Here is a 16,842-nt window from a genome sequence, read left to right as displayed (position 1 = left end):
AAACTTACCCTTTTAATCTCAATTCTCAAGCCCCACACCCCTTGCCATAAGATGGTATCTACTTAAAAGTTTAAGTACCTTAGAAGTCAAGGAGGCTTTTTTCTTCTGCTGTTTCAGTTTCTGCTGAGCTGGCTGAGGGCTAGAGGACTGGTTGTCTGAAGATCCAGGCGACATCTGTGGAGCCGACGTGGATTTGCTTGGCAGAGGAGAAGACGGAGGTGGAGGTGCAGCTGTGGAGGTAGCCACTGCAGGTGACTTCTCCTGAAGGAACACCTCCATCATGGTTGAAGATGGGGTAAAAGCCTGGCGCTTTGTAAAGGGGCTGTGCACTGTTGAATCACTTGGGTTCTTCAAATCTGCAAGAGAAAACCCAGTATATGAAGCCAGAGATGCTGATGAATCTCAAGGAAATGCTATTGTCCTGCACTAGCACCATGAATGAGGACTGTAAAAATCAGAAACTCATATAAGCAGGCCCTCTTTTGGGGCTTAATCTCATTTCTATAGGTGACAATCACTGGATTACATCTTTTTTTTTTTTTTGAGATGGGAGTCTCGCTCTGTCACCCAGGCTGGAATGCAATGGCGCAATCTCAGCTCACTTCAACATCCAACTCCTCGGTTCAAGCGATTCTCTTGCCTCAGAGTAGCTGGGACTACAGGCATGTGCCACCATGCCTGGCTAATTTTTGTGTTTTTAGTAGACATGGGGTTTCGTCATGTTGGCCAGGCTGGTCTTGAACTCCTGACCTCAAGTGATCCGTCCGCCTCGGCTTCTCAAAGTGCTGAGATTACAGGCATGAGCCGCCGCACCCGGCCTACATCCATCCTTAAAGCCTAATTAAATCAACACCATTACTCTGCCTGTGTAAGACAGGAATGCACAAATTGTCCAAGTTTAAAGTACCACAAGTTCTCATTAGACATCATCTATAGGTGCTTGGAAACTGGCTTTAAGCAAAAACAATACGTGACACATCTTTGCATAACGTTGTTTCCTTCAACATGATTTCATTATAATGTTGATGAGGAAAAAAAAGGGGGGCCAGGTACAGTGGCTCACACCTGCAATCCCATCACTTTGGGAGGCCAAGACCAGCAGATTGCTTGAGCCCAAGAGACACACCTGGGCAACATGGTGAAAACCCACCTCTACAAAAAATTAAAAATTAGCCAGGCATGGTGGTACAAGCCTATGGTCCCAGCTACTCAGGAGGCTCAGGTTGGAGGATTGCTTGAGCCCAGGAAGATGAGTGAGCCAAGATAGTGCCACTGTACTCCGGTCTGGATGACAGAACGAGACCTTGTCTTATGTTTCACATAAAGTCGCAAGAACCTATCAATAACATTAAGTGAAGACTTACTGTATAAGGTCTTAAGATGGCTAAGCCTAAGAACTGAAGGCAATATGTTATTTTCAAACACTGAAGATAAATCTAAGGAGAATAATAATAATAATTAAAACCCCAATCAACAGAAGATTGCAACTATGCATATGGTTAAAAAAAATTTTTTTTTTTTTTTGAGGAAAGCTAGCTACACACTAGCTCTGTACCCCAGGCTACTGTACAGTGGTGTGAACACAGCTCACTGCAACCTCGACCTCCTGGGCTCAGGCAATCCTACTGTCTCAGTCTCCCTAGGAGCTGGGACCACAGGTGCACACCACCACACTCAGCTAATTGAAAACAATTTTTTTAGAAATGGAGTCTTGATATGTTGCTCAGGCTGTTCTTAAACTCCTAGGCTCAGGCTGTCCTCCCACTTCAGCCTCCCAAAGTGCTAAGATTACAGGTGTAAGCTACCATGCCCAGCCTCTAAACATGATGAGAAATATATAGCCTCAAATTTTATTATTCCCCAACTTCCTGAATTCAGCTTATTTGATTAGGGGAAATACATGTGGGAAGGTAACCAACTAGCTGCCCCTTTTCTTCACTTCAGGACACATTCTCCACCCCCTCTCCCTGCTAGCCTCTTGACAGTAACGCTCCAATGCTTTGAAGATTCAAGTCACTTTCCATCTTCTCACCATACTGCACCAGTGATGGGGATTGTGTCGTCGAGCCCATGTCCCAAGAGGAGGTGGTGGTGCTTCCAGACTGAGAATGCTGAGCTGCCAACTGAGCCAGGGCTTGGGCAGTCTTGAATTGCTCCAAGAACTGGGAGCCCGTAGTACTGCCGCCTTTAGCTTCACCGACATCACCAAATCCTTTCCCTAACATGCTCACCTGTAGATCAACAAAGAGATGAAAGAAACCTACAGCCAGTAACCTTGTTCAGCTACTCATAAAGACACTTATCCAGACCGAGAGCCAGTATAGATCAGTCAAGTAAAGAATACTGTCACACTGAGTATACAGCATAGTCCACTAGAGTATAGGACCTAGAGTCAGACTGTCTTAGATTGAAATCCTGGCTATGTAAGCTTGGAAAAACTATTTTTTAATCTCTCTTTGCCTCACTTTCCTCATCTGGAAATAGGAATAAAAGTAAAGCTGTAGGAGGATTAAATAAATTAAAGCACTTAATACATGCATGGCACATAGTAATCACTCAAAAAAAGAGAGCCATTAAAACTTTAAGTTTTATATCATCATTACTTCCTTCTCCCTGCTTCTCAGGGATAAAATTCGGCTGACTGGAGAATTTTTTTTTTTTTTTTTTTTTTTTTGAGATGGAGTCTTGCTCTGTCACCCAGGCTGGAGTGCAGTGGTGCTATCTCGGCTCACTGCAAGCTCCGCCTCCCAGGTTCACACCATACTCCTGCCTCAGCCTCCCGAGTAGCTGGGACTACAGGCGCCCGCCACCACACCCAGCTAATTTTTTGTATTTTTAGTAGAGACGGGGTTTCACTGTGTTAGCCAGGATGGTCTCGATCTCCTGACCTCGTGATCTGCCCGCCTTGGCCTCCCAAAGTGCTGGGATTACAGGCATGAGCCACCACACCTGGCCGAGAATTTTTAAATCAACCAATACAATTAACATAAATGTAATGTAAGATTTTACTTTTGCCATTAAGGTCCTTGCCCTTCTCATTAAAAAAACTCAAAAAAAAACCACAACTAACTGGAGCCTCATCTCGATGCTGCTAATAACTAGCACAGAGGCAAAAATGAAAAGTTAAAGGGCATCCCAACTTCTGCACTAGACAATCAAGAAGCAAGTCAGTATGATTTGATTGTTTTCTCCATGTACCTACAAGTTCTATAGGGTAATCACTGGGCCGAATGCGGTGGCTCATGCCTGTAAACCCAGCACTTTGGGAGGCTGAGGCAGGCGGATCACCTTAGGTCAGGAGTCCTAAACCAGCCTGACCAACATGGTGAAACCCTGTCTCTACTAAAAATACAAAATTAGCCAAGCGTGGTGGCAGGCGCCTGTAACCCCATCTACTCAGGAGGCTGAAGCAGGAGAATTGCTTAAACCCAGGAGGTGGAGGTTGCGGTGAGCCGAGATCGTGCCATTATTGCACTCCAGCCTAGGCAACAAGAGTGAAACTCTGTCTCAAAAAAAAAAAAAAAATAAAAACAATGAAAATTACCTACTGTTCATTGTATTATGCATAAAAATATAAAGAAACTCCCATGTTATTTAGCTCTATTAAATTTTAAGTGAAATTAATCCTCTAACATTCTCAATAGAAAGGAAATTACATTATCTAACATATTGATTAGTACAGGCAACAAAAAAACAGAATAGTATTTATATTTCGTTTTGACATTTTTATTTAAAAAAATTTTTTTTAGAGAAAGGGTTTCATTCTGTCACCCAGGCTGGAATACAGTGGTGAGCTCATAGCACACTATAGTCTTGAACTCCTAGTGTCAAGGAATCCTCCTACTTTAGCCTCCAGAGTAGCTGAGACTACAGGAACGTGTCACTGTCCCCAGCTGAAAACATCTTTTTGATATCAAAAGTCTGATTTCATTGTAAATTTTCACAATTCCAGACAATAAGAGGGGCAATTAAGAGACATAGATCACATAATCACATTTTCCAGTCATTTATCTTAAGGGTTGGTAGTTACTTCTTGATCTTCATTACACCTTCTTACAATCTTTGTCCTATTTTCTTTCTTCTTTTTCTATTTAATCCCAACACTTCTCTCCATTTCCCTTCTCCTACCTCTTCTCACCTGTTACCTTTCCTATGTGGCAGGACATCAACCACCAAATTACTAACTTAACACACACAAAAAACATTTTAAGACAACAGTTAAAAACTGACCGAGTTCTGAATTAGTAGCTAGCTTGGCAGTTTTCTAGTTAAACTAATTACTCTAACTGGAAAAATAAAATTACATGCACACACATGGTCTGCTTACCTCTTACAACTTTAGTATCCCTCCATCAAAAAATAGGAGAGAAAAAGAGAAAAAAAGAAAAAGCAGTACTTCTTAGGACTCACTGACTATGAGAAAACTGGTACTTGTAGCATCTTTGTTTAGTTTAAATTATTTCTTTGATGTAGTTAATGACCTTGGATGTTTTAAATGCTCTGAGTCAACAAGTAATGTGTCATAAGTTCTAAGTTATTTATAATACGACTACTGAAACCACACTTGGATAGCCACCTTTGGGAAGATGGGAAGGACTAGCACTTTTATCCCTATTTACGTAGAAACGGAGACACAGTTAGTAAGTGGCAGAAATGGGAAGACCATAGGTTTCTGGAGGCCTTGTCTACAAATACTTGGTTTAAGTAAATATACAAGACAATTCTGATCCATCAAGAAATGGGGAGCTGCTACAATCTTCCATCACAGTTTAATGAGGGCTGCAAAAGGATTAAAATGTATTGACAAGTTTATGTCATTGATTTTCTCTGAAGAGTAATGGCAAATGGTGTTCATTCAGCACAACGAGTAGTCAACAAAGGATGTTAACTTATTCTTACAAGAATATTCACTCTGTCCAGAACTAAGTTCTCTCTTAGCACTACCCCCATTACCCAACTCAAACATCTCTACATCCAAGTCTGCTTAAGAAGACAAAGAGGATGCTTCACCTGCCAAAAACCTGACTGTCTTTGGAAGGAATTGTGTATGTGTGCTAGGATTAGCAGGAAGGTTTGATTAGGATAAACCACGTTTCCTACTCACCATACTGTGATGAGAAAATGTGTTCCCTGAAGCAGGCTGTGATATGGCAGTCTGCTTCGAATTACTGAACACCAGAGGCTGGGCCAGAGAAGGAGCCTGAGACGGATCCAGATTAGATGAATCATTCTCCATTGTAGATGGTGTCTTCCCCAGCAGAACAGCAAGGTCAATTCTAATGGGGAAGGGAAGGGATCTTGATGAATAATGACTGAATATGCTAACATTCCCCAACACTCAAATCAGATTAGATCAAAATGAAGCCACTTGCTGGGGCTTCTTCTAAAAGAGTTCAAACACAAAGCCTTGAAATGCTTAAATTTCCCAAAATAACTGATGCGTAAGAGTCACTACAGTATATAGCTGAATTCCACTGATGTTGCCAATAATAATGGTTAATTTTTTAAGTTATTAATTTAATGAAATATCAAATGCTATTTTTTTGTTTTTTGTTTTTTTTTTTTGAGAAAGTCTCGCTCTGTCACCCAGGCTGGAGTGCAGTGGCGTGATATTGGCTCACTGCAAACTCCGCCTCCTGGGTTCACGCCACTTTCCTGGCTCAGCCTGTAGCTGGGACTACAGGCGCCTGCCACCACGCCTAGCTAATTTTTTTGTTTTGTATTTTTAATAGAGATGGGGTTTCACGTGTTAGCCAGGATGGTCTCCATCTCCTGATCTCGTGATCTGCCCGCCTTGGCCTCCCAAAGTGCTGGGATTACAGGTGTGAGCCATCGCACCCGGCCTCAAATGCTAGTTTTAACATGGCAGCTCAGTAACTCAGCCAAAACTTACAAGTACTTATCCATGATTTTAATACTGAATACCTGTCATTACCAGTTACTAAAACAGAAAATCATATACCAGAACACTGGAATCTTCAAATAGCTTTAGAACAGGGGCAGTTTGGGAGATATTTTTTCCCACAATTTTCGTAAAATTTCAAAAGTTAACTGTGGTATAATATATACTTGAGCTTTGCCTTGTTCCTGGCACGGAGCTACTAAAACATTTAGAATTTCCTAAGTGATAGTGTCCTTTGTTACTCATAACACACTTCTTCCAACCATACCTGAATTTATGCTAATGAGGTAGCCCAGGGTGGGGCCCCAGATAGCTTCAGGATGAGGGGTGGTCACTAGAAAGACCAGATAAGGCTGGGCACAGTGGCTCACACCTGTAACTACTCAGCACTTTGGGAGGCCAAAGCAGGCGGATACTTGAAGTCAGGAGTTTGAGACCAGCCTGGCCAACATGGTAAAACCCTACTAAAAATACAAAAATTAGCCTGGCGTGGTGGCGGGTGCCTACTATCCCAGCTACTTGGGAGGCTGAGGCAGGAGAATCGCTTGAATCTGGGAGGGAGGTTGCAGTGAGCCAAGATTGTGCCACTGCCCTCCAGCCTGGGCAACAGAGTGAGACTCTGTCTCCAAAAAAGAGACCCCTAAGACTGTTGGAACTTTCAGAAGCCCCTCCCAATCCCACCAAATTCCAGGGGTGTAGGGGAGGTGGCTATTAAGTCCAATCACCAATGGCCAATGATTTAATCAATCATGCCTAGCTAATAAAACTCCTAACAATAAGATTTGGAGAGCTTCAGGACACCTGCAGAAGACAAGGAAGTTGTGTGTGCCCCACCCACATACCCATTCATACCTTGCCCTACTCATTTCTTCCATTTAGCTGTTCCTGAGTTGGACCTTTATAATAAACCAGTAATGGGCCAGGTGTGGTGGCTCACACCTGTAATCCCAGCAGTTTGGGAGGCCGAGGTGGGTGGATCACCTGATGTCAGGCTGGCCAACATGGTGAAATGCCGCCTCTACTAAAAATAAAAAATTAGCTGGGTATAGTGGTACATGCCTGTAATCCCAGATACTAGGGAGGCTGAGGCAGAAGAATGGCTTGAACCCAGGAGGTGAAGGTTGCAGTGAGCCAAGATCACGCCACTGCACTCCAGCCTGGGTGACAGAGCAAGACTCCGTCTCAAAAACAAAAACAAAAAACACAGTAATGGCAAGTAAAACTCCTGAGTTCAGAGTCATTCTAGTGAGTTATCAAACTTGATAAGGGGGTCATGGGAACCTCCAAATTTGTAGCTAGCTGACTGGCAGAAACTCTGAAGTTGGGGCACTCCTGTAGAACTGAGCCTTCAACTTGTGGGGTCTGCATTAACTCTGGGTAGTTAATGTCAGAACTGAATTTTTGAGCTATCAGGCCCAGGTCTAGAAAAAAATCCAAGAGGTTTCCAGGGAATTAAAAATATTCTCTGAAGAGTGTATCTCCTACCACTGATCCCCAGAGATTTAAATTCTAAAACGTTTATTAGCTGTATCCTGCAGATCCAAAGGAAAAAAACGACTATTATACTCAGTGGGCTCAGAGAACAGGAGAAGAAACTACTGAACAATTCTAAAAAATTCAGAAATATATGAAAACATTTCCACTTTTGGCTCTTCTCTCCCTGCCTTACTTCAAGACAAGTTATATACTCAATGCTGGTGATATGAAAGGCTGATCTTTGTAATTAAAGTGCTATTTGCAGGGAGAATCAACTTTAAAATTGTAACATATAAACTTCCATTCAGTAGATTAACTAGTACTAACTCTTAGAAGTCTCTCCATCAACTGGCCGGGCGCGGTGGTTCATGCTTGTAATCCCAGCACTTTGGGAGGCAGAGGTGGGCGGATTACCTGAGGTCAGGAGCTCAAGACCAGCCTGGCCAACATGGTGAAACACCATCTCTACTAAAAATACAAAAATTAGCCAGGCGTGGTGGCACACGCTTGTAATCCCAGCTACTCGGGAGACTGAGGCAGGAGAACTGCTTGAGCCCAGGAGGCGGAGGTTGCAGTGAGCAGAGATCGTGCCATTGCACTCCAGCCTGGCCGACACAGTGAGACTCTGTCTCAAAAAAAAAAAAAAAAAAAAAAAAAAAGAAGAAGAAGAAGTCTCCATCAACTTAAGAGGAATGTAATGTAATTTGGTTATTATTATTATTGACATCATGGGAGTTTACAAAGGCCAGTGCCACTCCTCTTTACAGTAATCTCAGCAGATGTGTTTAAGAAATGGTACTAAATTTTACTGCACACTTGCCTCTGACCAGCAGTGATTGTCACATTCTCCGCAGGCAGAGGCACTGAAGATACGTTAGAAGCAGTGAAGATCTTGGTCTCAGAAAGCTGGAAAACAGAGGCATTAGTCACTCTTGGTGTCAGGGATGCTACAGTCAGAAACTTGGCATAGGTAAGGGGAATTCAACATCAAGAAAAAGTGAAAGCCCTATAAAGAGAAAACTATCTACCCTGAGGAATCCTGAATGGATTGACTTTCAAGCCCTTCAATATATGCTCAATAGTTTTAACCAAACAAAGAGTAGAACCAAGGAACCCAATAAAATATAGTGGAGTCACATGATCATATGCATACTGAACTTACAGGCATGCTAGACATAAAAAAAAAAAAAGAAAATCCCTCTATATTTTCCCATTACAGTTCCCAACTCTCACCTCTACCCAAACCACATTTGTCTTCTACTACTCCCTTCACAGCCCCACCCCTCCCAAAGAAAGATCATGACCAAGATGAAGAAATAAATAAAAGAAGTTCATCTTTAGCTTTTGAGCAGTAAGGGCCCAAGTGCTGGTGAATTAAGGTTTTTTTCGGAAATCGTTTTAACTAGATGTTATTTTTGCCTTAATATGTCACTTTGTGACATCTAGTCCTTCCACTATTAAGGCATCAAACTTACGTAAGCAAATGCAGGGATTAACTTTTCCTACTATTCAAAAGTTGATTTGGGTTTCAGTTTTATTTCTTGATTAAAATCGGTAAAGCACAGAAAATCCACTCTCCCCTCAATGCCCAACACCATGTATCATTCTCTGAAAGTTGCTTAAGCAGACAAGCCAAATCTCAGAAAGGAACATAATTTGCTCATTTTCACAAAGCAGTCTAGTTCATTGATTATACAATAGAAAATAATCACCCTGTAATGCTGATGCCTCCGAAATTTAAAAAACCCAGAACTGGCAACCAAAAGTCTTCACATGTCATTTCCTCTTATCACAAAAGCTGTCTTGCCTAACTACATGAAAGTATAGAAAAGTACATAGATTAAAAATGTTAAAACAAGAGTTTATCCATGATCACTGAAAACCATAATTCACAGCAAAAGCTTGACTGTGACCAGGAATCAGCAAAACTCTTACTCAGGTAGTACTCAAATGAATTCACAGAGCTTGTTTACGTGCCACCCATCTATGAGGTTTCCAAGTTGAGTCAAGCTGGCAGAAAGCCAATTCTACAGATATTCATCTCAATCACAATTGGGCTTCAAATAAATACAAGGGTTCCACAGTCAACCAGATTACAAGTTTGAGGATTTGGTACCACAACACTCGCTTTGTATCCACTGCCAATCCATTACAGGACCTTATAGCAAATACTTAAATGCACCAAGTAGTCATGTACCACCAGCAGCTGTTACTCAATGCACTACCTGCCTAACTCCACTTCTGGGGCCCTACCCAACCACCAATCTCTTCCTGGGATAAATCCGACAATCAGATATTGGACTTACACAAGTGCACTTGCCCTTTCCATAGTGTGGTTCCACAGAGTCCTGTTCATGCCCAGTCTCCTTCATATAACATATGTGAAATGTTCTGGCTCAGAACACTATTTTGGATGTAAAAGTTTTGGGTCAGAATCTTAAGGGTGAATTTTGAGGGGTAGAAACATACCCATTTTCTATCCCTAAACAACACTTAGGGATAGAAGGCATTAGTGAGGAATGACCTGGGAATACCTACATCTTCATTCCAATCTTCAGTCCCCCACTCCTCTGTTGCAGTCCTCCATGCACCTGAGAATAAAGAAAAATAGTGAAGTAACTTTGCTATTAAATGCCAGTACAAAGCATGTGTAGAAAACATCAATGTATTGATTTTTTTGGCAGCCAAAAGTATGACTAAAATTTAGTAATCAGAAGAAGGCCAGACACAGTGGCTCACACCTATAATCTCAATACTTTGGGAGGCCGAGGTGGGTGGATCACTTGAGGTCGGGAGTTCGAGACCACCCTGACCAACATGGAGAAACCCTGTCTCTACTAAAAATACAAAATTAGCTGGGAGTGGTGGTGCATGCCTGTAATCCCAGCTACTCGGGAGGCTGAGGCAGAAGAATGGCTTGAACCTGGGAGGCGGAGGTTGCGGTGAGCTGAGATCGCGCCATTGCACTCCAGCCTGGGCAACAAGAGTGAAACTCCGTCTCAAAACAAACAAAAACAAAAAACAACAAAACAAAACAAAACAAAGAAGTTCTTGGGCTTCAAAGGTAAAGAAAGACTCTTTACAAAGGGATACCTCAGAGTACCAGGGTTTTAATAAGATTATGATTTCATAGCTACTTTCAGTTTTTGTTATAAAGCAGGGATTGGGGAGGGGGAGGCAGACAGACAATCACCCAATGCTCGAAGCAATATCTTTAAGGCCCTCAGGTCGATTTAGTGGTCACTTCAGTGAAATGGCAGCAGCCAATTTAAACCATAACATGCAAACTACACCTATTTATCTAGTATAAGACAAAAAAAACTGCAGGCGGTCTGAAGAAGGATAGTAGCACTGATAGAGAAACACAAATGGTTACCACATAATGGTTAGTGAAAGAGCAGTGAAGAAGGGTGGGTTTGAAACCCGAACTGAGGGCATTGAAAACTACCTGCTATGAGAATTGGATTAAAAATGCATACTCAGCAGAAGTCAAGTTTATAGATCTTATTGGTTTAACTATATACGAAAAGCCCCTATAGAGCTGTTCTCTTCAAAAGACAATGAACAAGACTGAAAAATCAAGTATGAATGATAGTTACTGTCCTAACCTTACTCATATAGAACTTGAAATCTGACCTGCTTATGGTCATGGCACAGACAATGGGAGTATACACTCTCCTTGTGTTTGTTGGTAATACTGAAGCTGGGATACAGTTACCACTGGAGAAATCCAAAAGCAATCAAATCACCTTCCACATTCCTTTTTTGTGCTTCATGTATACATATATTTTCAGAAAAAAAAAATGCCCTTTCTTAAAAAATTAGGGTGAGAATTTCTAATGAGAACCAGGATTCTTCCCTTCAGCCAAAGGCACAGTAAAAAGAAGCTGTTTGAAGAAGGGACAAGAGAACCCTTATTTTCTTGCTAGAATAATATATATTAAATAACTCTTCAATCCTTCCCTCCTACTGGAAAAAGCTTATAAGAATGAAATGAAAAGTCTGACATTCAGATGCTGCGCCACTGAAGAGAAGTATTCTAACACCACATTAGAAGTATTCTAATACGAAGCCTGTCCAAAATTCTTCTAAACATTTAATAATGCAAAAATCTTCTTTCTTAGAGGGAAATATATTCATTGTAAAGACTTTCCCAGGAAAATATTAAATTGCACCAGGGAAATCCCAAACCACATAATAATGACAATATTCTCGAAACCAAAGTCCAATCTCAGTACAGACAAGTTACAAACCACATTCTTTTCTCCTTCTTCATTGATACCACACTTTCTTCTCATTGACATCCATCTTATCCTGGCTCGATGGAATCCAAGTTGCGTTAGCACTTACACACAATCCTAGAGTTAGACATGATCTAACAGGTTATTTAATCTAGGCTCTTGATGCAAGAATTTTTTTCTGCACACTGATGACTTCAACTGGGATGGAAAGGAGGAACGTAGATACCTAACTGATATGTTCGCCTATTCAGGATATATGGTCATGGCTGAGGAAGAGAGAGATCTGAGAAAGCATTAAGGAACAGTATAGATGGAAATGCTCTAAACAACAGACTAGGGTTTCCATTCCATTAGCAGAAAGCAATCAGTGTAACTGTCAAAAATTCATTAAATGAACAGAAAGAAAAGTGGACACAGAAAAATGAGAGAAAAAGGCAGAAAGAGAAAAAGCAGAAAGATAGAAAAATGACATATCCACAGATATTTCAGCTCATAAAAATCTACAAAAATATCCGGGGCAGTTAGGCACCTGGATGTATCATACCAGGAGCAGTCTCAAATTTTTGGGGATAATTTGACCCCTCAACCCCAATGAAATCAAGTCCTGAAACAAAAAAGAAAAGAAAAAACAACCAGTGAAATTTTGCTTGTAAATGAGAATGTCTGCCCCAATACATAATCCCCATTGTACCTGTGAATATTTTAAAGGTAGGTTTGGATTTATTTTTTTAATTTAAAGGGGAAACTGAAGTTTGCTATCAGGAAAACACAGAAAGAGACCATGCATGAAGGTATGTTCATATCATGAAATTAATAACAGCCAGGCGTGGTGGCTCACACCTGTAATCCCAGCACTTTGGGAGGCCAAGGCAGGTGGATCACTTGAAGTCAGGAGTTGGAGACCAGCCTGGCCAACACGGTGAAACCCCATCTCTACTAAAAATACAAAAATTAGCCAGGCGTGGTGGCGGGCACCTGTAGTCCCAGCTACTCAGGAGGCTGAGACATGAGAGTAGCCTGAACTCAGGAGGCAGAGGCTGTAGTGAGCCAAGATTGCACCACTGCACTCCAGCATGAGTGACAGAGCAAGACTCTGTCTCAAAAAAGAAGAAAAAAAAATTAATGACAATGGGAATTCATGAAGCTATAACCAACACTTTCACACTAACAAGATGATAGTGGCATCACATTCAGCCACAAATCAGATTTCCAATTCCAGCCTTCCACATCTGCTCCCGTTTCTACTCAGTAGAAATTAATACACACACTTTACCTTCCACTGTTTTCCCAACCAGATCCTTACTGAACACAGCTAAGGCTAAGGACTGGGACCCCATGCCTGAATTTCTTTCACAACCAAAAAGAAACTTTTCAACTTCCGCCATCTTACCTGCCAAAGATAAAAAGCCAAATACCCAGGAATAAGCTACAGCTCAAAAACAGTAACTTATTTGTTATTAAGACTGCTACCACTGCCTCTACAAAGCCATCAAGAGATGAAGAACAGTTCTAATGCCTCCAAAGTACAGTAAGTTAAACTATAACAGGACATTTTGTAACCAAATGGTGCAGAAATTCAAAGATACCTATCTTGTAACTCAACTTCAGCCTCCACCCATGAAATGTGTTAAAAATGAATTTATAAGATAGCAACTTGGCGAACAAAAAGCAGACAACATTCAGAGTCTCAAGAATAATATACTGTAGGAAAAAGGTGAGAAGCTATTTGTGCCAAAGGCTCTCCTGAAGGCCCAGAGATCACGTATCTGTGAAAGGTGACAAGGCAAATCTAAACAGATAAGGAGTCAAACATTTCAGGCCCTACTCATCCCCCTTTGTAAGAGAAAAAAAGCCTTAGGCTCTCATGTGTTAGCTCAGCCAGAATGAGGCAGCTGTTCAAGAAAGCACTCTAGAGTTTTCTTACTAAAATGAACTGCTCTTATTAAAAGTGGCACACATATCCACCCCCAAACACATCTTAGGTGTATACCACAGCTTAACATATCCTTAAACATTTATATCCAGCCCAGACGCAGGCACCACAGTTAGTAATCTTATTCAAATCCTGAATACTCTATCACACCAAGAAGGCTGTTCAACGGGGCACCAGAAAGGCTAGAGAGATTTCGAAATCTTCTTGTTCAGATACTGACGTGTCCCAAAAATAAAGGGAAAAAAAGGATATTCTTATCTCGGTAACAGAAAACAAATAAATGGATAGTGTGGACTTTGATTCTAGGCCTTGTTCATCTTTACAAGCAGTGGCTTGATTAATTCTGGCTATCTTTTCAAAAGGCAAAGCTACCCTAACATAAACACTAGAAAATACACTTGGACCTAATAGCAGTGACATAGTATAATTGAAAGGGCATGGACTTTCAGGGTCAAACAATGCTGAGTTCAAATACTAGCAAATTTATAACCTCTCTTTCGGCCTTAGTTTTGTCATCTGGAAAGTGATGATAAATAATGATTATTTCATACAATATCAAGCAGCATTAAGCGAAATAGCATGCATAATGTGCCCATATGCACGTTATATAAACAGTACACACAGTAATACAACTGCCAGCCCTTTCTCACCCTATCGCCATAACCAAACACTATTCCTCCACATTTTAATGTAACTATAACTAGAAAAAACTATTTCCTTAGATTCCCAGAGACAAGAAATGAATGATAAATGGTCACTCACTCGTCCCATCATCTGGTTCAAAGTGGCCAGTGTTGTTCCACGTATTGCCGCTACTATTGCCATAGTTATCATCAGTATTGGCTGGCTCTGCATAATCGGCTGGGTTAAAGGTTCTGGAAAAAATAAAACTTAAAAGAGTCTCTGACCTCTAAGCAGCTTTGGCAAATATTAACTCAAAGAATCAAAATCTTGACTGTATCCTTCCTAGTACAAATCCATCATGGCCCCATTCTATAATCCTGTGTGTCATCTACTTTTTCTCACTTATCGCTCTATCCAAAATTTCATGGTATAATCTCAATATATATCTAAGATATTCTGAGAAAAGAACAGGTATATTGATTCAAATAAAGATATACAAAATATAGGTAATGATCCAGGTGGTAAAGGTTTATCCCTAAGAAATGAGCCCTAAGTCCCCACATACGGTCTTTCTGACCATACAGTCTAGAAATCATTCTGATCATTTTGGCTAAGGCTGCTTAGCTGCCTACAGTAATTTTTAAGGGAAAAAAAATTAAGACACTAGATCAATGAAACTTACCCCATTCCTTGAGCAGAAAACCTTCCTCCTCGCCTACCAGAGCCACCTAAAGAAAGAATGAGAAAAAGAGAGATGTATTTTAGAAGTTGATATAAAACTTCCTTGCCAGGCAGGCACAGTGGCTCCCGGTGGTAATCCCAGCACTTTGAAAGGCTGAGGGCGGGCAGATTGGTTGCATCCAGAAGTTCAAGACCAGCCTAGGCAATAGAGCAAAACCCTATCTCTATAAAAAGTACAAAAATTTGCTGAGTGTGGTAGCACACACCTATAGTCCCAGCTCCTTGGGGGGCTGAGGCAGGAGGATCACTTGAGCCTGGGAGGCAGAGGCTGTAGGTGAGACCGCACTACTGCACTCCAACCTGGGTGACAGCGGAACCTTGCCTCAAAAATACAAAAAACTACCTTGCCAGCTGAGGCAGCTCTGGAATAGTAAGTGGTTAGGCTGGGCGCGGTGGCTCACGCCTGTAATCCCAGCACTTTGGGAGGCCGAGGCGGGCGGATCATGAGGTCAGGAGATCAAGACCATCCTGGCTAACACAGTGAAACCCCATCTCTACTAAAAATACAAAAAATTAGCCGGGCGAGGTGGCGGGCGCCTGTAGTCCCAGCTACTCGGGAGGCTGAGGCAGGAGAATGGCGTGAACCCCGGGGGGCGGAGCCTGCAGTGAGCCGAGATCGTGCCACTGCACTCCAGCCTGGGCGACAGCGAGACTCTGTCTCAAAAAAAAAAAAAAAAAGTGGTTGATACTATCAGATGTTCTCTCTCTGTCCCATGTTACACATCAGTAATAGAGTAGGACAATCATTACTGTTGAGAGATTGTTCTTTTGCTGCTCAGACTACCATGTCCTCAAGTAAATACAATACTAGCAATAAAGACTAGAGGAAATGACATCTACCTTCTTTCTCACTCTCCCCTTCTGCAATCTCTAGTATATGCATGACACCTCAGGAATTAATTAACTAGATTTCATGTTAATTTGCTTTTAAACAAAGTAGACCCCGGAGCCAAGTGCTGTGTCTCACACCTATAACCTCAGCACTTTGAGAGGCCAAGCAGTAAGATCTCTTGAAGCCAGGGGTTTGAGACCACCCTGGGCAACACATTGAGACTCTATCTCTACAAAAGCATTTAAAAATTAGCGAGGCGGGTGCATCACTTGAGGTCAGGAGTTCGAGACCAGCCTGGCCAACGTGGTGAAACCTCGTCTCTACTAAAAATACAAAAATTAGCTGGGCATAGTGGCACATGCTTGTAATCCCAGCTACTTGGGAGACTGAGGCAGAAGAATCGCTTGAACCCGGGAGGCAGAAGTTGCAGTGAGCCAAGATTGCGTCACTGCACTCCAGCCTGGGTGACAGTGCAAGACTCCATCTCGAAAAAAATTAGCCAGGCATACTGGCAGCCACCTGTAGTCTTAGCTACTAGGGAGGCTGAGGTAGGAGGATCATTTGAGCCCAGGAGTCTGAGGCTGCAGTGAGCTATGACTGTGCCACTGCACTCCGGCCTGGGTGAGAGTGATTCTACCTCTAACAACAAAAAAATAAAGCAGACCATTAATGAATAAAGAGTAACCTGCCCCCAATATCCATCCCCCAACAAACTGATCACCTCTGCCTCGGCCACGGCCCCTTCTGCCTCTTTCTGTTCCTCTTCCAGAAGGCCCTCCACTCTTGGTGCCATCCAATCCATTTTCCTGACCTCGAACTGAAATAAAAATAAAAATTAAAACAACAACAACAACAACAACAAAAACAAACCACAGATGGCCAGAGCACAGTCAACAGGATATATACAAATATATAAATGCTATGTAATATGGTATTGGGAATTAAAAAAACAACGAAGAGAAAATGAGCTGGAAGGATGAGTACATGTTACTCAGGGAATGGTAATGTGCCTTAATGGAGAGCTGCAAGTCAAATTTAACTTTATAAATGACTACAGGGTAATCTCATGCCAGACTGGTGGCAGTTGGTAGAA

General features: G+C 41.8%; 1 protein-coding gene across 50 annotated transcripts in view; it reads right to left on the bottom strand.

Annotated features, from left to right (window-relative positions):
* Positions 1 to 16,842, bottom strand: part of UBAP2L (ubiquitin associated protein 2 like) — a 51,004-nt gene that overhangs the window by 20,131 nt on the left and 14,031 nt on the right. For all 50 annotated transcript variants that reach the window (XM_063626450.1, XM_063626429.1, XM_063626406.1 and 47 more), the window contains exons 6-13: positions 16,471 to 16,566; positions 14,859 to 14,904; positions 14,315 to 14,427; positions 9,917 to 9,969; positions 8,199 to 8,284; positions 5,105 to 5,276; positions 2,033 to 2,231; positions 79 to 356 (exon numbers count right to left, since the gene is read on the bottom strand). In XM_063626450.1, coding sequence (XP_063482520.1) covers positions 79 to 356; positions 2,033 to 2,231; positions 5,105 to 5,276; positions 8,199 to 8,284; positions 9,917 to 9,969; positions 14,315 to 14,427; positions 14,859 to 14,904; positions 16,471 to 16,566 — 1,043 coding nt within the window. The remainder of the gene's footprint in view (positions 1 to 78; positions 357 to 2,032; positions 2,232 to 5,104; positions 5,277 to 8,198; positions 8,285 to 9,916; positions 9,970 to 14,314; positions 14,428 to 14,858; positions 14,905 to 16,470; positions 16,567 to 16,842) is intronic.

The sequence above is a fragment of the Symphalangus syndactylus genome, chromosome 12, assembly GCF_028878055.3.
Source record: "Symphalangus syndactylus isolate Jambi chromosome 12, NHGRI_mSymSyn1-v2.1_pri, whole genome shotgun sequence".
Classification (NCBI taxonomy): Eukaryota; Metazoa; Chordata; class Mammalia; order Primates; family Hylobatidae; genus Symphalangus; species Symphalangus syndactylus.
Note: the sequence above shows the minus strand (reverse complement) of the source record. Positions and strands in the feature narration are given on the sequence as shown.